The sequence below is a fragment of the Phytophthora sojae genome (assembly GCF_000149755.1).
Source record: "Phytophthora sojae unplaced genomic scaffold PHYSOscaffold_2, whole genome shotgun sequence".
Taxonomy (NCBI): Eukaryota; Oomycota; class Peronosporomycetes; order Peronosporales; family Peronosporaceae; genus Phytophthora; species Phytophthora sojae.
This window is the reverse complement of record NW_009258116.1, coordinates 6,288,407-6,308,054: the sequence shown is the minus strand read 5'-3', so window position 1 is coordinate 6,308,054 and position 19,648 is coordinate 6,288,407. Positions and strand designations below refer to the sequence as shown.

At 58.4% G+C, this 19,648-nt stretch overlaps 10 protein-coding genes across 10 annotated transcripts; 4 read left to right on the top strand and 6 right to left on the bottom strand.

The window, feature by feature from the left end:
- The first annotated feature begins 1,072 nt into the window (after positions 1–1,072).
- PHYSODRAFT_284982 (hypothetical protein) lies at positions 1,073–2,062 on the top strand. Its single transcript, XM_009521773.1, has one exon. The coding sequence runs from the start codon at positions 1,132–1,134 to the stop codon at positions 1,681–1,683; it is 552 nt and encodes a 183-aa protein (XP_009520068.1). The 5' UTR covers positions 1,073–1,131; the 3' UTR covers positions 1,684–2,062.
- A 1,132-nt stretch (positions 2,063–3,194) lies between these two features.
- On the top strand, positions 3,195–4,261 carry PHYSODRAFT_344793 (hypothetical protein; the record flags this gene model as incomplete). The annotated part of the gene is made up of 3 exons (XM_009521772.1): positions 3,195–3,337; positions 3,408–3,813; positions 3,855–4,261. The coding sequence occupies 3 exons, from the start codon at positions 3,195–3,197 to the stop codon at positions 4,077–4,079; spliced, it is 774 nt and encodes a 257-aa protein (XP_009520067.1). The 3' UTR covers positions 4,080–4,261.
- A 254-nt stretch (positions 4,262–4,515) lies between these two features.
- Positions 4,516–6,134, bottom strand: PHYSODRAFT_395280 (neutral zinc metallopeptidase; the record flags this gene model as incomplete). Its single annotated transcript, XM_009521771.1, has 6 exons — positions 4,516–5,009; positions 5,089–5,414; positions 5,500–5,591; positions 5,686–5,808; positions 5,888–5,916; positions 5,984–6,134. Coding segments are annotated over 6 exons (1,215 nt in total), but the record flags the coding sequence as incomplete, so codon positions are not given.
- A 165-nt stretch (positions 6,135–6,299) lies between these two features.
- Positions 6,300–7,510, bottom strand: PHYSODRAFT_257067 (hypothetical protein; the record flags this gene model as incomplete). Its single annotated transcript, XM_009521770.1, has 3 exons — positions 6,300–7,189; positions 7,337–7,346; positions 7,406–7,510. The coding sequence occupies 3 exons, from the start codon at positions 7,508–7,510 to the stop codon at positions 6,300–6,302; spliced, it is 1,005 nt and encodes a 334-aa protein (XP_009520065.1).
- A 286-nt stretch (positions 7,511–7,796) lies between these two features.
- PHYSODRAFT_484926 (hypothetical protein) lies at positions 7,797–8,466 on the bottom strand (the record flags this gene model as incomplete). Its single annotated transcript, XM_009521769.1, has 2 exons — positions 7,797–7,929; positions 7,970–8,466. 2 exons carry the CDS (start codon positions 8,464–8,466, stop codon positions 7,797–7,799), a joined length of 630 nt encoding a protein of 209 aa, XP_009520064.1.
- A 337-nt stretch (positions 8,467–8,803) lies between these two features.
- Positions 8,804–9,619, top strand: PHYSODRAFT_325853 (hypothetical protein; the record flags this gene model as incomplete). Its single annotated transcript, XM_009521768.1, has 2 exons — positions 8,804–8,985; positions 9,067–9,619. The coding sequence occupies 2 exons, from the start codon at positions 8,804–8,806 to the stop codon at positions 9,617–9,619; spliced, it is 735 nt and encodes a 244-aa protein (XP_009520063.1).
- Positions 9,620–10,182: 563 nt separating this feature from the next.
- Positions 10,183–11,784, bottom strand: PHYSODRAFT_539780 (hypothetical protein). Its single transcript, XM_009521767.1, has one exon. It carries the CDS (start codon positions 11,758–11,760, stop codon positions 10,288–10,290), a length of 1,473 nt encoding a protein of 490 aa, XP_009520062.1. The 5' UTR covers positions 11,761–11,784; the 3' UTR covers positions 10,183–10,287.
- An 857-nt stretch (positions 11,785–12,641) lies between these two features.
- On the bottom strand, positions 12,642–14,186 carry PHYSODRAFT_554824 (hypothetical protein; the record flags this gene model as incomplete). The annotated part of the gene is made up of 1 exon (XM_009521766.1): positions 12,642–14,186. The coding sequence occupies one exon, from the start codon at positions 14,184–14,186 to the stop codon at positions 12,642–12,644; it is 1,545 nt and encodes a 514-aa protein (XP_009520061.1).
- Positions 14,187–15,258: 1,072 nt separating this feature from the next.
- On the bottom strand, positions 15,259–16,827 carry PHYSODRAFT_325850 (hypothetical protein; the record flags this gene model as incomplete). The annotated part of the gene is made up of 1 exon (XM_009521765.1): positions 15,259–16,827. The coding sequence occupies one exon, from the start codon at positions 16,825–16,827 to the stop codon at positions 15,259–15,261; it is 1,569 nt and encodes a 522-aa protein (XP_009520060.1).
- A 1,214-nt stretch (positions 16,828–18,041) lies between these two features.
- On the top strand, positions 18,042–19,625 carry PHYSODRAFT_483289 (hypothetical protein; the record flags this gene model as incomplete). The annotated part of the gene is made up of 1 exon (XM_009521764.1): positions 18,042–19,625. One exon carries the CDS (start codon positions 18,042–18,044, stop codon positions 19,623–19,625), a length of 1,584 nt encoding a protein of 527 aa, XP_009520059.1.
- Between the last annotated feature and the right edge of the window lie 23 nt (positions 19,626–19,648).

The window sequence follows — 19,648 nt, the reverse complement described above, 5'->3', positions numbered from 1 at the left end:
AATGTGACGGTGCAGCGAGCAGAAGGATCCAGAACGGGGCCCATCATCGCTAGTCGCACAGCCCAGCGCGGACGGATGGCATGGATCTGCTGCTGCTGGCGGCTGGCGTTGGTGTTGCACTCTTTCTTAGGAATCCAGGTCTACTGGTGAGAGAAGCAGCGTCTGGCCGTCGTAAAAGCCTCGCAGCTCCATCGGTCGGCCTTATCCGTAGCAGAGCTTCGATCGCCAGCCGTGAGATACGAATTTCACCCGCACGGCCACTGCCGCCAGCGGGACTGGGCGCGTAGCGCGGCCTATCCTACAGCACAAGCACCACGTTCGCTGGACGGTGCGCGCAGCCTCGATTTGCCGCAGCGGAACTCGCTCGGCAAAGCCCATCGCGCGGTCGGCCGCCGGTCCATCATCTGCCTTCGGGAAACGCGGCTCCGCTGCAGCCGCGCTCCGGATGCCTCACACAGATGGGGGCAATACTCTTCGGCGGCGCGCTCTCACTGCGCAGGGCTGGCAAGCTGCGCCAGCGCCAGCAGCAGCTCGAGCCTGCGGCTATCCTGGTCGCCCGTGGCGTCAATGCAAGCACGGATCAAAGATACTTTCTGCCAACGAACTGCTGAGAAAAACACGCGGTCAGCGGTACAGTCGAAGCGGTCTCAATGGAGAGAGCATCGTACTGGGGCTTCTATCTCCGCGCTGCTGCCGCCTCAACTCGAGCGCGTACCGCAGCGCTTGGGAAGCGAGCGAGTTGCTTGCTTGCACACACCCGCAGCGACGCTAAAGTTTAGCGGAGCGACAGCGGAGCGACAGCGGCGAGCCAAAAGCCCGGGGCTTTGCTGGTGCTCGGCTTCCTTTTTACAGTGCGCGTAGCCGGTCCGTGCGCATAAACGACGAGGCTGCAGGTATCCGGTCCACTCGACATAGTGAAACCTAGTGCAGCATACTGAACGCCAGTCACGGCGCTTGGGACCGTGCGCAGACGGGGCGCGTGGTAACACGCGCCGGGCGCACCAGAGAGCTCGCTCCGCCGCCCTTCGTTTCGCTCAGGCGAGCAGCTCCACTGCCTGCATTTGGCAAACGTCCGCGTCGCTGTCAGTCGCTCTACCCCCTCTACACCTCACTCTACCACTACCAGCGGCCATGGTCTGCACACTAAGCGCGACGGTGCTGGAGGCGCACGCGCTGGGCGGCACCAAGATGTTCGAGGTCAAGGTGGCGTGCAAGGGCAAGAGCACGTCCGTCTACAAGAGCAAGGAGGACTTCAAGAGCGTGCTCGACATGTTCCGCCTCGTGGGCGCCATGTGCCGCGCCAAGAGCGACCGCTGCGAGGTGTGCGCCGCCTGCAGCGCCACGAGCGCCGGCCGCCTGGGCGACGAGGACGCGCTCGACGCCTTCCTCGGCGACGTGCTGGCCAAGCTGCGCAAGGCCGAGCCCGAGCTCATCGAGAAGTGCAGCTCGCACCGCGGCGTCGTGCAGATCCTCATGGACTTCCTCAACGTGCGCAACGGCAAGTACTTCTGCGAGCTCACGCCCGAGATGGAGGAGGAGCTGTCCCCGAGCAGCAGCCGCGGCGGCAACAACAACAACGACGGTCTGCTGCACGACGAGGTGGACGTGGACCACCCCGTCTCGCGCTGCTCGCTCAACCGCACGCTCTCGGAGCAGTTCGCGGCCATGGACTCGGTGTGCTAGTCCGCGCAAGGTCCACAGGCCCCCCTCCCTTTTGTCCACGCGAGCTCCTCCCTCCCCCCGCATTCCACTATATAAACTCAAGCCAAGTGAACCAAGCGCTTGTCCTCCCGGAAAGGACCCCCCTCGCTCCCACTCGTCTCCGCGGGTGCCAGCAGGATTGTAGATTCCCCACCCTCCACCACCAACCACCACGGCTCGACCTTCTCTCTGTATGTTGTTCCCCGTCCCGAGAGAGAGAAGTTGATGGCGCCACGGTGGGAAGTCCAGGGCAACGGCGTCAACTGAAGGCCGAACAGCTGAAGCAGTTGGCAGTTGGTGTCGACGATTCCCATGCGTACAATAATTGAAACAATATAAGAGCTCCAAAAGTGGCAACCTGTGGGTCGCGTCAGTCGGTCGGTCCTCAACAACAACAGCGGCACCGCCACCGCTGACTGAGGCCGCCTAGCACAGTTCTTCGAGCTGCGAATAGAGTATCTCCCCCCCCCCGGGTAGTGCGTGTTCTCCGAAATCGCCAGGGTACCTCGATGCCCGTCACCTTCGCAAAAAGGTTGTACAGTACTGGTAGCTGTAACGAGTCATCGATTAGACTTCCAGACTTCCCCCCCGTGGTCAGGCTACGTGAGCAGCAGTCGCAAAGCAGTCACCGCCGCCACCCAGCAGCGGTTCATCCGAGTAAATAACTCGACGTGGTGGCGTTGCTTGGATACAGGATCGTGCGGTTTTTTTTGTTTTCTGTGTGTATCGAGCTATCTTTCCTCATACCTATTCACTTTCTGAGCTGGTGCACGGAACTGTGGACGGCGATGGTTGCTGCGCAGTTCCTGCCTCGGTTTACTGGCAGCCGGTCCCGACTGTAGCATTAACGAATTTGGAAGTCCTGGAAGCGGTGGCTCAAGGTTGCGAGATGCGTGCTGCCTTCGTGGCTGCTGCAGTTATTGCCTCACATGCATCGATGCTGCTTGTGTGTTGAAGGCTAAGAGTCCGACTCGCAGAGGCTGCCACTGTGAACTGACCTAACAAGTCAGTAGATTGTGGAAGCGGACTGAAAGGTGTCGACAGCAATTCACAGTTGGTAGACAATGTGCTCAGCAATGCTGAGTCAGCATGGACCCAACTACTCGCTCTCTAGGAGCGGTGGAGTCGGTCAGCTCGCTTGGATAAGCAGGATATTTTTGCGTTGAGGGTCACGACGGACAAAACGACCTCTTCGTGGTGAGGTGTAAGTTCATTTAGGACTCTAAGGTCTAACGAGCACCAGTATTCGGAGCTAGGACCCACCCATACACGTTTTGTGCCCCTCGTAAGGATGACCAGCCCTGTAACAGGACGACAGGGCAAGTGCGCACGGGCTCGGACCACGTGGAATGCGAGCTTTATCTTGCGCTCGTACATCATAGAGAGCGTTCTCCGAAGTAATGCGACAGTAAACTGTCGTAATATAAGATAGCGACTTCAATGCAACACTGCCACCTCGAGCCATCAGCGGTCTTACAAGCTAGAAATTCGCCATGCCCACAGACACAGCGTACAAGCAAGCGATTCGCCCCAATTCGCCCAACTCGTCGCAGTTCACCCCGTCTCAGCCAGCCCCATCGTCGCAGGTGGAGAAGGAGACGTTGCCGTCCATCATTGCGCACGCAGTGCCATGGCTGTGGCCCGCATCAACAGCGACGAATCGACTTGGCCCAGGAGCGCGAGACTCGTATCATTCCCGTTTGCAGGGCGACGAAGGACGACTGGAGGGCGTACCTGGACAGCGAAAACCAAGCGCTGAAATCGAAGTGCTGTGAGTGGATCGAAGGCACGATCTACATCGTGGAGCCGCTGAGCCAAGAGCACGAGTCGTTCACTGACGTAGTCAAAGGAACTTTGTTCAACCAGTATGCCTTCTTTGCGTACCTGCAGCCCTTCGGCTCCGCGGCAATTCCTGGTCATCCCGGGCTGCATGACTATGAAGCTGACGCTTGCTACAGTCCGAGGCAGTTCACGGGAGGTCCGCTTCCCTCTGGTGTTCAAGACTATCTCTCCTGGTACACGCTCGTCGTTGAGGTTGGGAAATCGCGCGGCTGGGGAGACGACGCTGGAATGCTCGGCTGGAAGGCTTTGGGGTGGTCTCAGTTTCCAGGAGTACGTGCGTGGCAGTCACAGACCGCTTGGCAACTGCCGAGTACAAACTCTACCCGGTGGAGCGGGACGACGACTTACCTGTGCTCAATCCCGTGCCGGTGGTTGGACCTCAGACGTTGGTGACGTTCGACTCGCGCGTGCTGCTGGGCCTGCCTCCGGGGGCAGACATTCCACGCAGCCCATATTCACGTGCTCGCTTCCCGGACCCAACCTTCACTTTGGACCTTTCCGATGTTCTCGAAAAGGCCCGGAGGCCATGGGTATGAGCTCGGTGATGCTTTGCTCGATGCGGCGTTCGTTCGTTGGTTCTTCTTGTTTACTCTTCTTTTTTTGTTATTTTTCATTTTCTTCTTCCTCGCAGCTAGCCAGCTAGCCACCGTGGTGTACTACATGTAGTTCACCTCAATCAAATGAATTGCTGCTCGCAACTGGCGAAGGGCATAACCGTATAGAGGGCTCGCGCTCGACTTCAACTCAGCGCGCGCACCGCCTGACAGACACACGCCCTCGCGAAGCTGCGACAGAGAATTTCTTCGTTGTCGAGCCAGCGATAGCGGCACCTGCTGCTTCTCGCGTGCGAGCGCTTTGCGGAAGCGCATCGGGGCTCGCCCCACTCGAGACTCTCCATGAGAGGCATGTGTCGAGATGCAGCTCGTCGACATGATGTCTCCACTGCTGCTATGCTGCTGCTGGCGGCGCCTGCTGCTCGAGCTGTGCCGCCTCGCCTCTGATGACTTTAAGCATCTCCTGGCTCTCGAGCTCGTGGATGGCGCCGATGGTGTTGCGGCGGCGCTGCGTCCGCTCTGCCCCGCTGGTGGCGTGCGCCTCCTCCGCGCGGGCCTCGGTCATGGCTGCGCGGATGTGGTGCAGCAGCTCGGCCTCCGTGTTGGCGCCCACGAGCTCCAGCACCTTCTGCTGGAGGAACGCGCACCAACTGCTGCTACGCTGCAGCTCCAGCGCGGCCTCCACGAGCGCGTCCAATGCTTTCTCGCGCTTGCGGTTGGACGGGTGGGTTGAGACCCAGTCGAAGTCCATGTCCAGCGCGCCCTCACCTGCCTCTGGGTCCGCGTAGAAGGCGGTGAAGGCCTTCCACAGCCGCGGGGCCTCGGACGGGTCGTAGCACGCGCTGGCGAGCAGCATGATGCCGATGTGGTCCGCTTCGGCCTCTTGCGACCGACTGAAGGGCAAGTTGAAGGCTGCAAGTGCAACATGACACGAGGGTCAAGACTGGAGTGCTTCAACCTCGGCCACAGAATGAGAGACGCAGGTGCGTACCGAACTGGAAGATGTACTCGAGCAGCGGACTCTCCATGCCGAGGATCAGCTGCAAATACATCAGCGGCAGCATGCTCATGGACTCGGCCGTGTGCCTCGCCAGCGCGTGGCCGATCTCGTGCGCCATCACGACTGCCAGCGCGTCGTGCTTGTTGCGGCAGATTCCCTTCTGCACCGCAAAGTCGATGAGGTCCAGGATGCCCGTCTGCACGATGATCTTGCCGCCGGGGGCGCAGCACGCGTTGGCGGAGGACGGGTTGTCCACCAGCCACACGCGCCAGTCGTACTCTCGGGGGAACAAGTGCTCGGACACGGACACCAGTCGGCTAGTAGTGCACAGAGTTAGATATACAAAGTGAGTGTGGTTACAAACTTCGGTGGACGCTTGGGTACTTTAGGTGAAAGACGTACGTGGCCACGTCGAGGCAAAGTTGTAATCGAGGCCCGTCGTCGATGGTCTTGGCCCCAGCCAGTTCCTCCTGGGCAGTTTTGTTGCCGAGTTCCTGTTGCACGAGTTGACAATGGGCGGTTAGATGACACCTAAACATTTTCTCTTTTTTTTTCACAATAACTTAGCCGAGGATCTTGCCGACGTACACATTCTTCCTCGCGCGAGAGCACCACGACCTGCGTGCGCCCGGTGATGGGGACGGTGTGCAAGTTGGTCAGGAACTGGTACGTGGCCGACGTGACGGCCAGCACCGTCCCCCACCGCACCAACTGCAGCGGCAACAAGAGCAACAGTTAGAGACTCCGTCGGCGGCAACTGCTTTAGCACTCTCTAAAAAAAGTGTCTAACCTGTGTCTGGAACTTGGATGGCTGCACGTCTGTATACAAACACCAAGATCATTTAACACTAGCCTAAATGGCAACGAAATGTAGGCGCTTACGCACGAGTCTGCACCAGGTTTAAGTGCGGGAACCGGATCACGCGCAGCATCTCCACGGGCTGCACGCTGCGCAGCCTCCTCTTGGGCCCGAATACAGACCAGCTGTGCCTGGGCACTGCCGCGCGCCCGCGCCGGAAGACGTCCACCCAGCCCATGTCATGCAATTTGAGTGTGTAAAATACCCACGAGCACCCACGGTCAAATCTGATATAACGGGTACAGTTAATTAACAGTTCACTTCAACTTGGTATGTACAGTAGCTTTTCATCGCGTGAAGTTAGTGTTTCATCTGAAACAAGTAGAGCCAATACATTTCGTGTTCATTCACAAGCTTTGCTAGAAGTGACAAGAACGAGATCGTTCAAGTCGCTTTGAGCGTTCATCCCACCGAAGATCAAGAGTCCCTGGCTTTGGGTCTTCGCAATTGCTTGGGGTGGTTCCTGCATTGTCACAGTCGCACCGCAATGCCCGAAGCGCTCCGGGACCTCCGACACCGCCGGTTCAGTCGCCTGCTCGCCGTCGTTGCACTCGCCCAACGTCACCTGGATCCAGGATTCCTCCTCGTCCGAGTAGCGACAGCAGTCACCGCAGATACGGCCGCCGTCCCAACCGCCAAAGCTGATGAGTTCGCCGTCAATAACCCCAGCGGCGAGCGAGCACCGATTCCACTCGCACATTGGCACGAGCTGCCACGTCCAGCTCTCGACGTCTAAAATTGCCATGTCGGTGCATACTTTGCCGTCAAAGTTCCGTCCTCCAGCGAAGCAGATCGTGCTGTCGGACTGCAGCAGCGCGCAGTGGAGCTCCCGGGCCTCTGGGGCCTCGCCACCCGAGCTCAGCTTCTCCCACCGCAGAGCCTTCTCGCCATTGTGCACTGGGATGTGGAGTAGGAAGAGCTCGTCGGAAGCTCCAAACTCGGGTGACGAGCCACCGTGCACCAGCATGCGTCGGATCTCGGGAGACTCGTCCTTCTCGGGGAGGATAATCGCAGCGTGGGCATTACGGGGGAACGGTGCGTCACCTTCCACTGTGGCTTCGTACCAGGACGACGTCCGCGTGTCGAAGACGAACACGTCGTTGGATATTGCACCCGCAGCGACGTTGAGACCACCAAACACGTAGATTTTGTCGTCAACGCTGACTGCCGAGTGCCCACTCCGTGGCGGCAGACTTCCACTTGACGGGTTAACGAGCTTCCACTTGCGAGCATCTGCTCGTAACAATGTTGTAAAGTAAGTTTGCATCTAGGATTCTTTACGGCAAGAGGCTTTGTCAGCCGCACCTAGATTGAAGCTGTGCACATCGCCGAAGCTTACGCCTTCTCGGTTGGCGCCCCCGATCAAGTAGATCAGCCCACCTTTGCCCACCTGCAACAAAGTTCATGTCAAGATGAAGACCAACTTTTCGCTTTAGCTGCTCTGCATACCTGCGTCAAGGTCGCGCCCCCGCGCTCCGCAGGCTTCAGCGCCGACTCATCCAGCTCCACGCTCTCCACCGAGTACACTGCGACCGACTCCTGGTTCGACGCCATATCCAGATCCTTTCCGAGCACACAAAAGCCAAAATGACAGCGAAGAGCCGCACCTGTCCACCAAGTCCAAATCTAGACCAAATCTACCGAAAATGCATTTCCACCATCTCTTCCTAACTTCTCGGTATCTTCCTTCACCTCTGCGGGGGCGGTGGGGGCGGGTAGGCCATCGGCGGAGGAGGCGGCGGAGGCGGCACCATGCCCATTCCATTGCCCATGCCCATGTCCGGCACCTGCATCTGCGTCATGTAGGCAGGCGGAGGAGGGGGCGGCGCCTGCATCCCCATCATCGGAGGGGCAGGAGGCGCCCCGTTGGCCCCCGGCGTGAACGCGAACATGGTGTGCGGTTGCAGCTTGTTGGGGTTCCTCTGGGCCAGCAGCCGCTCGGCCTCCGAGCCGTGGCGCTCGTTGCGGCTGTCCTTCTTGAAGGCGTACTGCACCACGACCTGGCGGTTGCACAGGTACTGGCCGTGCATGCACTCGATGGCCAGGTCGGCCGCCTCGAACGAGTCGAAGCTCACGAAGCCGAAGCCGCGCGACGCCTTGGTGTCCGGGTCGCGCATGATCTTGGGCGTCTCGATGATGCCCCCGAAGGCCGAGAACGTGTCGTACAGCAGCTTCTCGTCCACCTCCGGGTCCAGGTTGCCCAGGAACAGGTTGGCTCCCACGTCCAGGTTCTTGCGGTCGCTCGAGGCCTTCTTCACGCGGATGGCCTTGCCGAAGAGCTGCACCATGTTTAACACTTTAACCGCGTACTCGGCGCACTCCTCGGTGCGGAACTCCACGAAGCCGTAGTTCTGGTGGCTGCCCGTCACCTTGTCGCGCGGCATGTGCACGTTGCACACGCTGCCCGCCTGCAGCATGAGCTCCCAGAGCAGCTCCTCCGTCACGCGGTCGTCCAGGTTCCCCACGTACACGGTCGCATCCTGGTTGCGCTGCTCGATGGCCGCCGACATGGTGGTATTCGCGAATGAATGGGCAAAATTTAGGTTAAGAGTTGGGCTCCTATCAGTGATTTTCATGTCATATGATTGGCTGACATATATAGCACATATTAGTACCCTAAGATAAAAGCTAACAAAAATGATGAGTCCACTATTCGAGTGGTTTCACTTCAACTTGGGATGGTCAGCCAATCTGATGGCGCTGGAGATTGTCCACAGACCAGAACCGAGTGAAGTTACTTGTTCTGAGCTACAGCTAATGCGGTGAGTGCCTCGGACGTCCACTACGTCTCAAGCTGCCTCGCTTAACTTCATTTGGAGATTGACAGTTCACCCGACGCTAGCCCTGATGAAACACGAAGGAACGGTCAAGAGCCTCGTCCTGGATGTGTCGACGCTTGCCGAAGGTGTTGACAACCTAAAGCTCCAGTGTCTACAAGACCGCGATCACCCAGATACGTCGCCTCTAGACGCCCAGCTACTCACTGACTTTCTATCCGGCGGCGATGCAGTAGCCCACAAGTTCTGTGCGTACGGCAACAACGGCAGCAGCCGCTGGCGAGAGCCTCTCTTTGAAGCGTTGACAGCACGTGGTTGAAAGTCGGTCAAGAGCAACCATCGCAACTACACGCCTCTGAAGCGATGCATCGAACAGCTCGATGAGTTCGGCGCTCTCTCCACAAGCGACGAGCTGATCTTGGTGCTTGGGTGCAACTTAAAGATTTTTATGTTCAGTAGCCACAAAGACGCAGCGAGGCAGCGCCACCTCCGAGACCGTATCGTTGCACTTGACGATAAGGTCGGCAACCTTTTCCGTCCAGACCTGCAGCTTCAAGGCGTTGATGCTAAATCTCGCGTTGCAGTCACAGCTGACGGAGTTGTCTCCGAGGACCAAACCGACTTTGAGGCAGACGTTGGCAGTAGCGATACGAGTGATGAGTTCAACGACACGCTATCGGATGAAGACGACGACTTTACTGGCGAAGCGGAGGAGCGAAGGCCACGAAATGCTATCGTAGCTAGGGAAGCCATCTCTCCGATACTGATCACGCCCCGTGGCGATGAACTCGACGGCGATGAGGACTCGTATACTGAGTCCGACCGCGATTCGTCAAATGAGACGGATAACGATGTTGACAGCGACGCAACAGAAGATGAAGACTGAGAAGCAGTCGGCAAAGACGAGGAGTTGCAGACACTGGCAGTCCCCAAGAGCAGGCTACATCTACTCAAGACGACCGGGTTCTTGATGATTCAACGAGTTATGCACCTGACAACGAAGAAACAGATGAAGAAAATTGGGAGGAATCTGACGGAGGTGGCTCGCAATTGGAAGAAGTGCTGGGATGCCAGGAGAGTGCCCCAGGGTAAAATATGAGGAACGACGAAGTCCAAGACGGAATGGCGCTCCCTATTTCCAGCGCCAGGTACTTCCATCACAGCACTGCATCGCAACAGCCCAGTATCAGCCTGCCTCAGGCCGAGTCTGACCCAAGCAAACTTGCCGACGAAAAAACAAAGGAGAGCAACGGTGTAGACTTGAAATCAAACGATGCTGAGGTCGACGATGAAGCTACGATTTGTTCTCTGGAAGCGGTCGCTGCGAAACTGGCGGAATGCTAGCGGCGCTTTTTGGTTGGAAGTAGTATACACTTGGCTAATCAACTATCTAGACAGTCTACTACTGCATGTAGCGTTTGCCCTGTGGACACTTGATGTACGACAGCAAATGAGCCAACCGTGCATACATATATTTTCTCTTCATGCTAATCAATATAATGCCGACTTATTGCGAGTCATCGTGGTAATGAGCTTGGGTTCTCCCTGTTGCATTTACAAAGGATCAATCGGCGCCACCATCAGCGCGAACTCGCTTGATGACCGCTTGGGTAGCTTCGCAACACCAACGTGGTCCTGAGGCCTGTAGTCGTAGGCCAGTCCTCCATGGTACGTGACATCGATGCCATTCACCTCCTTGTCCTCGTCGACGCGAAGTCCAATGGTTATCTTGATCAAGTAGAGGATAACCAGTGTCACCACGAACGAGTAGGCCGCAGCCACGCACTGAGAGACCAATTGGTGCACGAACTGCTCCCCGTTGCCGTAGAAGGCACCGCCCTTGATGTTCGGATTCACATCGGACGTAGCAAAGAGGCCGGTCATCAGTCCACCGACGAACCCTCCGCAGCCGTGGATACCGAACGAGTCCAGCGTGTCATCATAACGCAGGCGGTTCTTCATTTGCACAGCAGCAAAACCCGTCAGCGCGCCCACAATGCCGAAGATGACCGACGCCCACGGGTACACATAACCACAGGCGGGGGTGACGGCAACCAGGCCGGCCACTGCGCCACTAGCAGCTCCGCAAGGGTCGAACTTCCTGTACATCCCAAACTCCAGGCCCACCCAAGTGAGGAAACCTGCGCATGAAGCCAAGTGCGTGTTGATTGCAGCAGTGGCAGCGATGCCGTCAGCGGCTCCCTGTGAACCAGCGTTGAAGCCGAACCAGCCGAACCACAGCAGCGTTAGACCGATCATCACTAGCGGCACGTTGTGGGGCTTCACCGGTTCGGTGTGATTGTACCTCTTGCCCACCATGAGAGCAGCAGCGAGCGCTCCAAAGCCACTGGAGATGTGGATAACGGTGCCACCGGCAAAGTCGAGCGAGCCCATCTTGCCCTCCCAGCCCATGGCGGTGATCGCCCACGACCCGTCGAGCTTCAGTGACCACATCCAGTGAGCGAGCGGGTCGTACACCAGCGTCGTCCAAACCAGGATGAAGATCAGGAACGAATTGTACTTCATTCTCCCAACGATACCGCCACTGAGTAGCGCAGGCGTGATCATAGCGAACTGCGTCTGGAAGAAGGCGAACAACAGGTGCGGGATCTGAGTGCCATAGGTGCCGCTCGGAGTCTGCCCAACGTTGTCGTAGGCGGCCCACTCGAACATTCCATTTGATCCGAAAGCCACTGAGTACCCGAAGGCCCAGAACTGGATGGATACGAGCGCCATGCTGACGAACGACATCATGATGGTGTTAGACGCCATCTCCTCGCCCGCCAGGCCAGCGTAGAAGAAGGCGACACCAGGGGTCATCACCATCACCAGAGCGCTGGAGACCAACATCCACGCCGTGTTACCCGAGTCAACCGCTTGGCCGTAGTCCGTTTCGGCCTTCTCGCCTTGGCTCTTGTAGTTGACGCACTTGCCAGTGACCGAGTCCAAGTACTGCGAATCCAGACACTTGACGCCTGAGCCGCTTCCACCTTGGGCTGCTGCGATGGAGGCCAAGACCACAGCCATTGCCGCCAACAACGCGACCCGGGAATACCCCTTCATGCTTCCGTAGATTCCCAGCCGCGAGGTTCTTGTCCTGTTGAGCAAATTGTAAAATGAGACGAACAAGTTTTGGCAAACACGTACGTACAGCTGAAGGCGGCACTGCAGGCCAAGCAGATCCCGACTCAACCTCGAAGACTTGAAGCGACCGTAATCCGCAGACGTAATAACAGTTGTGGGTTTGTGCATGTACAGGAACCGAGTGTGTTGCGATCACCGTGATGGGGAAGATATTTTTTCGCGGATCGGACAGATTCCGGTGCCACGAATTCGCAAAGCGGGGCTGACTTAACAACACGCTGCGCCACCGGTTTGTGGCTCCGTGGGATTGCGAGAGCTTTGCAGTAGAGGACTCTGTGGAGTAAACTCGGTGGCAAACCAACGGAGCGTTATTTCAGCTGGTCTACAAGGAAGATGAGAGCGCATCGGGATGGAAGGTCAGGATACACTGTACGGCTAGTTCGTAGGTAGGCAAAAATACAGACAGTTTTAGCAGCAAGTTTGGGTAGCAACCATAATAATGGTCGAATCTGCCGTAGTGAATGAAGGTCTTGACACAGGTGGAATGGAAGTCTGTTACATTTGGATAACGCCAGCCAAATAATCTTACAGCCACTTGTGTCGAGCTGTGCTTCAAAGCATCGACTTCAAAGTAGGTGTTGCAGTTGCTGATCAAGAACGTTAAAAGCCGCCAATATATTCGCTTACGGCAAGTATTACTTGCACTTGCACGTGGAGGCTTTCGAATCAATCGAATCAAATCTAAACAAAACGCAGCACTGTTGATGGCGGCTTGTACGAGTTTCAAGCCGGTGGGGATGTGGGGCATCTGTCTCTCTTGCCGCTTAAACATTCATAATGGGCTCCTTCTGGACGCTCTCCTGCGTGATGCTGGGCGTCATCATGGCGGCAAAGTCACCAGCAGGCGGGTTCGCCGCCTTAACGGTCGGGCCGTTGTGGTCCTGCGCGCTGTAGTCGTAGGCGAGGCCGCCGTGGTACGACACGTCAATGCCGTTGACCTCCTTCTCCTCGTCCACGCGGAGGCCGATGGTGAGCTTGAGCACGTACAGGATGATGATCGTCACCACGAACGAGTAGGCCGCAGCCACGCACTGAGAGACCAACTGGTGCACGAACTGGATGCCGTTGCCGTAGAAGGCGCCGCCTTCGATGTTGGGGTTCACGTCGGACGTGGCAAAGAGGCCGGTTAGCAGGCCGCCCATAACGCCCACGCAGCCGTGGATGGCGAACGAGTCCAGCGTGTCATCGTAGCGCAGGTAGTTCTTCACGTGGACAGCAGCGAAGCCCGTCGCAGCGCCAATGACGCCGAAAATGACCGAGGCCCACGGGTACACGTAACCACAGCCAGGCGTGATGGCCACCAGTCCGGCCACAGCACCACTAGCAGCACCGCACGGGTCGAACTTCTTGTACATGGCGAACTCGAGTCCCACCCACGTCAAGAAGCCCGCGCTGGGGGCCAAGTGCGTGTTGATAGCGGCCGTAGCAGCGATGCCATCGGCCGCACCTTCCGAGCCGGCGTTGAAGCCGAACCAGCCGAACCACAGCAGCGTGGCGCCGATCATGACCAGCGGCACGTTGTGCGGCTTGACGGGGTCTCCGTGGTTGTACCTCTTGCCCACCATGAGAGCAGCCGCGAGCGCTCCAAAGCCGCTGGAGATGTGGATAACGGTGCCGCCGGCGAAGTCGAGCGAGCCCATCTTGCCCTCCCAGCCCAGAGCCGTGATCTCCCACGAGTCGTCGAGCTTGAAGGACCACATCCAGTGGGCCAGCGGGTCGTAGACGATGGACGTCCAGAGCAGGATGAAGAGCAAGTAGCTGCCGAACTTCATGCGGCCCACGATGCCGCCGCTCAGCAGCGCGGGCGTGATGGTGGCGAACTGCGTCTGGAAGAAGGCGAACAGGATGTGCGGGATCTGAGTGCCGTACGTGCCACTGGGCACCTCGCGCACGTTGTTGTACCCGGCCCAGCCGAAGACTCCGTGCGAGCCGAAGGCGGCCGAGTACCCGAAGGCCCAGAACTGGATCGACACGAGCGCCATGCTCACGAACGACATCATCATCGTGTTGGACGCCATGTCCTCGCCCGCGAGACCCGCGTAGAAGAAGGCCACGCCCGGCGTCATGATCATCACGAGCGCGCTGGCCGCCAGCATCCACGCCGTGTTGCCCGAGTCGATGGTGGCGTCGAAGTCCGTGCCGGCCTTCACGCCCTGGTTCTCGTAGTCCACGCACTCGTGCGTGGTCGTGTCCAGGTACTGCGACACGAGGCACGAGACGGACGAGCCCGAGCCGCTCTGCGCGGCGGCCAGGCCGGCCGTCACCACCGCCAGCGCCGCCAGCAGCGCGACGCGCGTGGTCCAGTTCATGGGGTTTGGCGGTGTCTTGGGGGTCGAGGTGCGACTTTGGGCGCGGATTCCGAAGTGAGCTGAGCTCGGAGAGGAGAGCGGCGGTACAGTGCAGTGCACTGAAGTGTACGGGGGACCCTTGAAGCGACAGGGGCGAGTGTAGGTTTGTGAAGGCAGTGGGGCCCGTTGAGGTGAGTTTGAAAAGCGGGATGGGCCCAAAGAGCTCGAGTCGAGTCGAGCGCTGCTGCTGCTGCTGGATTCGGCGCAGCGTGGCTGGCTGCCTGCGTGCTCGACAACCGGGGCTCGCAGCGCTGGCTTGGATGGCGGCGCAGCGGCCAGGATGGAGCTCGGAGCTTTGCGCGAGCGTGGCGTCGCTTCTTCAAACCCCCAAGCAGAGCTTCACGTTGAAGAGAGAGAAAGAGCAGTGGAGCCCCAGAAAAGAGGCATCAATCTGCAGGCGGAGGACGTCGCTCGCGCTGGCGAAGCCGCTAACAGGCCAGAGCCAAAGCTGATACGTGCGAGTGAAAACTATGCTGCCAATGCAAGTTGCGACGAGTTCTCGGCGCGGATTTCGGCTCCGAAGCGCTAGAGCTTGCTGTGCCTCCTCACAGGCCGTTTCGCGATGATCTAGGCAAAGCCGGGCCATATTTCGCCGATTGGGCCACGTCGAGCGCGTCGAATGACTACTCACTTCCTTTGACAGGTTATAACCTGTGGGGCACAATACACGTATATTCATTTTCGTGACTTCAATATACCAGTTTACACACTTCCATAATGAATATAACTTCCACATAGCGTTTTGCTAACAGGATTTTAGGACTGATTGGCTGATCTGTCCTCAGCCAATCGCAGATCGGTGACGAGCACCGAAGCACTTCAACGTCTCCCCCTCTATAAGGGTCTAAAATCCTCCATTCGCATTAAACTGCAACAACACTCCGCGCTACTAGCGAATTGTTTTTGAGCGCAGCGCTAGCATAGCGGACAGCACAATCCGATGCATCTCCGAGATCGGTCAACACGGTTATCAGTTTAGTCTGTCCTCCGCGGGGTCGAGCGGCGGAAAAATGTACACTGCAACACAACCGACCTACACGTTCATGATCGGCTCCTTGCTGGTGGACTTGCTGGCCGAGTCGGACTCCGCCGGCGTCATCATGCTCGAAAAGTCCCTCTCGGGCGGGTTGGCCGCCTTGTAGGCGGGCGAGCTCGGGCCGTGCGCGCTGTAATCGTACGCCTGGCCTCCGTGGTACGAGACGTCCATGCCGTTCACTTCCTTGTCCTCCGACACGCGCAGACCCACCGTGTACTTGAGTGCCATCAGGATCAGGAACGTCACCACGGCCGAGTAGCCCGCCGCCACGCACTGCGAAATGAGCTGGTGCACGAACTGCATGCCGTTGCCGTAGAAGGCGCCACCCTCGATGGCGGGGTTGACGTCGGACGTGGCAAAGAGCCCCGTGAGCAGACCGCCCATGAAGCCGCCGCAGCCGTGGATGCCGAACGAGTCCAGGGTATCGTCGTAGCGGAGGTGGTTCTTGAGGTGAACGGCCCCAAAGCCCGTAGCAGCACCGACGATGCCGAAAATGACAGTCGCCCACGGCTTCACGAACGCGCATCCGGGAGTGATGGCAACAAGGCCGGCAACAGATCCACTGATAGCGCCACAAGGGTCGAACTTCTGGTACAGGATAAACTCCAACGCTGCCCAGGTGAGGAAGCCCGACGACGGAGCCAAGTGCGTGTTAATGGCAGCAATCGCAGCGATGCCGTCAGCAGCCCCCTCGGAGCCAGCGTTGAAGCCGAACCACCCAAACCACAATAGAGTAGCGCCGATCATCACCAGCGGCACGTTGTGAGGTTTGACGGGGTCTCCGTGGTTGTAGCGCTTGCCAACCAAGATCGCTGCTACGAGGGCCCCAAAGCCGCTGGAAACGTGAATAACGGTGCCACCGGCGAAGTCGAGCGAGCCCATCTTGCCCTCCCAGCCCATGGCGGTGATCTCCCAGTTCTCGTCGAGCTTGAGCGACCACATCCAGCGAGCGAGCGGGTCATACACGAGAGATGTCCAAAGGAATACGAACAGCACGAATGTGCCGAACGTCATGCGACCAACAATACCGCCGCTCAACAGCGCTGGAGTGATCATGGCGAACTGAGTCTGGAAGAAAGCGAACAGGATGTGGGGGATACTGCCGCCGTAGGTGCCGCTCGCAATCGCTCCGACGTCGTTGTTTCCTGCCCACCCAAAGATGTCATCCGAGCTGAAGCACGCCGAGTACCCAAACGCCCAGAACTGGATCGACACTAGGGCCATGCTCACGAACGACATCATCATCGTGTTCGAAGCCATTTCCTCTCCTGCCAAGCCGGCGTAGAAGAAAGCAACACCCGGGGTCATGAGCATCACGAGGGCGCTGGACATGAGCATCCACGCCGTGTTGCCGGAGTCGATGGTGGTGTCATAGGCTCTGCCGGCCTTCTCACCGCGCGAAGAGTAGTTGACGCACTCGTTGGTGGTGGAGTCGAGGTACTGCGAGACATCGCAGGTTATTGGGGGCCCAGATCCGTCTTGAGCGGAGACGGTTCGTGCGCTGAGAGCAACGGCTGCAGCAGCAGCCAGGAAGGCTAGCCTAATGGCCGAGCTTTTGCTGATCATGAGTGGGGAGTTCTACCGAGACGAGAAGGGAAGGAGTTTAGAAGGATGGTGGGCCGCACTCGCTGCTGGCCAGGTTCGTGGCGAAATGACAAGTGAGCAATTGACACGGCTCCCCGCCACTTGCAGCGCGGAATTTCAGCCTTGCTTGCTCTACTCGGCAATGGAGCGCGGGTGCTGGGTTACATGTAGTTGCAGGCGCCCTACGCATTTTGCGTGCGGAGAAGTCCATGCGTACGATAAAAGCCGGAGATCGAGGCAGTCAAACTCTCGCTGGTAGCGCGGAGTTCTCGTGGGCACGTCGACGTCAGGCACGAGGATGTGTAGGTCGGGCAAGATGGCTTCAGAATGCTTGGCGACGCTTGGTTATAGTCGGGGCAAGTCGCTTTGCCCATCCCCCCTGACGCGTTAAGATGGACCAATCGCGGCAAGCCCCGGGCGACGTCATTGTGGCCCTACAGGCCCACAGCAACGGTGTTGCCTCTACACGAGATCGCTGAGAGACGGTCGCCTGGATTCGAGCCGTCAACCGAAGCGCGAGTCCGGCGGTATCCCATCTCGATTAAAATGCGCTTCAGGAGACAGAAACTACACGATATAGACTTTGATAGCGTCTCCTACCGATGCAATGCTGCCGCAGCAGCAACTTGCCGTATCAGGTTCTAGCAACCACCGCACAGCGAGTCCAGATCCACAGGTTCATCATTACCGGTAAATACTGCACTTGTTGTACTGCGAGTTGAGGAGCTTTTTACAGGCAAAAATCAGATAGCGTATCATGTTGATGGAGCGAAATTACCACGGCAACGATTCATGCAGCTTTGGTTTGACATGCATCGGCGGTGAGATTCAGGTGTTTGACCCGCCCTACAACAATAGCGCGCAGACCAAATCGCCCACTCAACCGCACCACGAACACTGACCCACGAATTGTCGACCGCATCGTCACTTTTGCCACTGCACTTCGCAGAGCCATGCTCTCCACACTCTGCCCCGTTCCATCGCGGATAAGTTTCACGTCTTCCAACCTCCGTTTCCGGCTGGCTGAACCGACCGCCCCCATCGATGCACGCCCCCAATCTCCCGACGCTGCCATCTGCCTGGGTCTGGGATAGTCCAGCCGACAAAACAAGCGAGTGGAACTTGGTCCGCCGACTTCAGTTCACTATTCGCTTCGGGCTGCACACGACTCAACACCAACTCCTCTCAGCTCAAGCATGCTCGGCTTTCGACCTGACAACCCGTCGCTCACTCGACTGGCCGTCGTTGCAGCCGCTGTCGTTGCACTCGGGGCGCTATCCGTCTCGGCCCAAGACTCGACCGGTTCGACTGTAACCTGCGACGTCCCGCAGTACCTCGACTCCACCACCAACGAGTGCGTCAACTATTCTTCGCGCGGTGAGAAGGCCGGCAGAGCCTATGACACCACCATCGACTCCGGCAACACGGCGTGGATGCTCATGTCCAGCGCCCTCGTGATGCTCATGACCCCGGGTGTTGCTTTCTTCTACGCCGGCTTGGCAGGAGAGGAAATGGCTTCGAACACGATGATGATGTCGTTCGTGAGCATGGCCCTAGTGTCGATCCAGTTCTGGGCGTTTGGATACTCGGCGTGCTTCAGCTCCGACGGCATTTTCGCTTGGGCGGGCTACAACAACGTCGGTGCCATCGCCAGTGGCACTTACGGTGGTGGTATCCCTCACATCCTGTTCGCCTTCTTCCAGACGCAGTTCGCCATGATCACTCCAGCGTTGATCAGCGGTGGAATTGTCGGCCGCATGAAGTTCGGCAGCTATTTGTTGTTTATTCTGCTCTGGACGTCCATCGTCTACGATCCGCTCGCTCGCTGGATGTGGTCGCTCAAGCTCGATGAGAACTGGGAGGTCACCGCCATGGGCTGGGAGGGCAAGATGGGATCGCTCGACTTCGCCGGCGGCACCGTCATCCACGTTTCCAGTGGCTTCGGTGCTCTCGTCGCGGCCATTGTGGTCGGTAAGCGCTACAACCACGGCGAGCCTGTCAAGCCGCACAACGTCCCGTTGGTGATGATCGGCGCTACGCTGCTGTGGTTCGGCTGGTTTGGCTTCAACGCTGGCTCACAGGGAGCCGCTGACGGCATCGCTGCGATTGCCGCCATTAACACGCACCTGGCCCCATGTGCAGGGTTCTTGACGTGGTCGGCGCTTGAGTTTGCTATCCACAAGAAGTTTGACCCGTGTGGAGCCATCAGCGGCGCAGTGGCCGGTCTTGTTGCCATTACACCGGGCTGTGCCTTTGTGTACCCGTGGGCTGCTGTCATTTTCGGTGTCGTTGGAGCTGCAACGGGTTTCGGAGCCGTGCACCTCAAGAACGTGCTGCGTTATGATGACACGCTGGACTCGTTCGGCATCCACGGCTGCGGCGGCTTCATGGGCGGTCTGCTCACGGGGCTCTTTGCCACGTCCGACGTCAACCCCGCCATCGAGGGTGGCGCCTTCTACGGCAACGGCATGCAGTTCGTGCACCAGCTCATTTCGCAGTGCGTGGCGGCGGGATACTCGGCCGTGGTGACGTTCCTGATCCTGATGGCGCTCAAGTACACGGTGGGTCTGCGCGTGTCGGAGGACAAGGAAGTGAACGGCATGGACGTCTCGTACCACGGAGGCCAGGCGTACGATTACAGCGCGCACGGTGGAGTAGGCGGCGCACTAGGTTCGCCCACAGTCAAGGCGGCCAACCCTCCTGCTGGCGACTTCATGAGCATGATGACCCCGGGCCCGTCCACGGTGAACGGTGTCAACAACACTGGAAGGGAACTCTAAGGTAGTGGTCCGCTTCAGCGTTC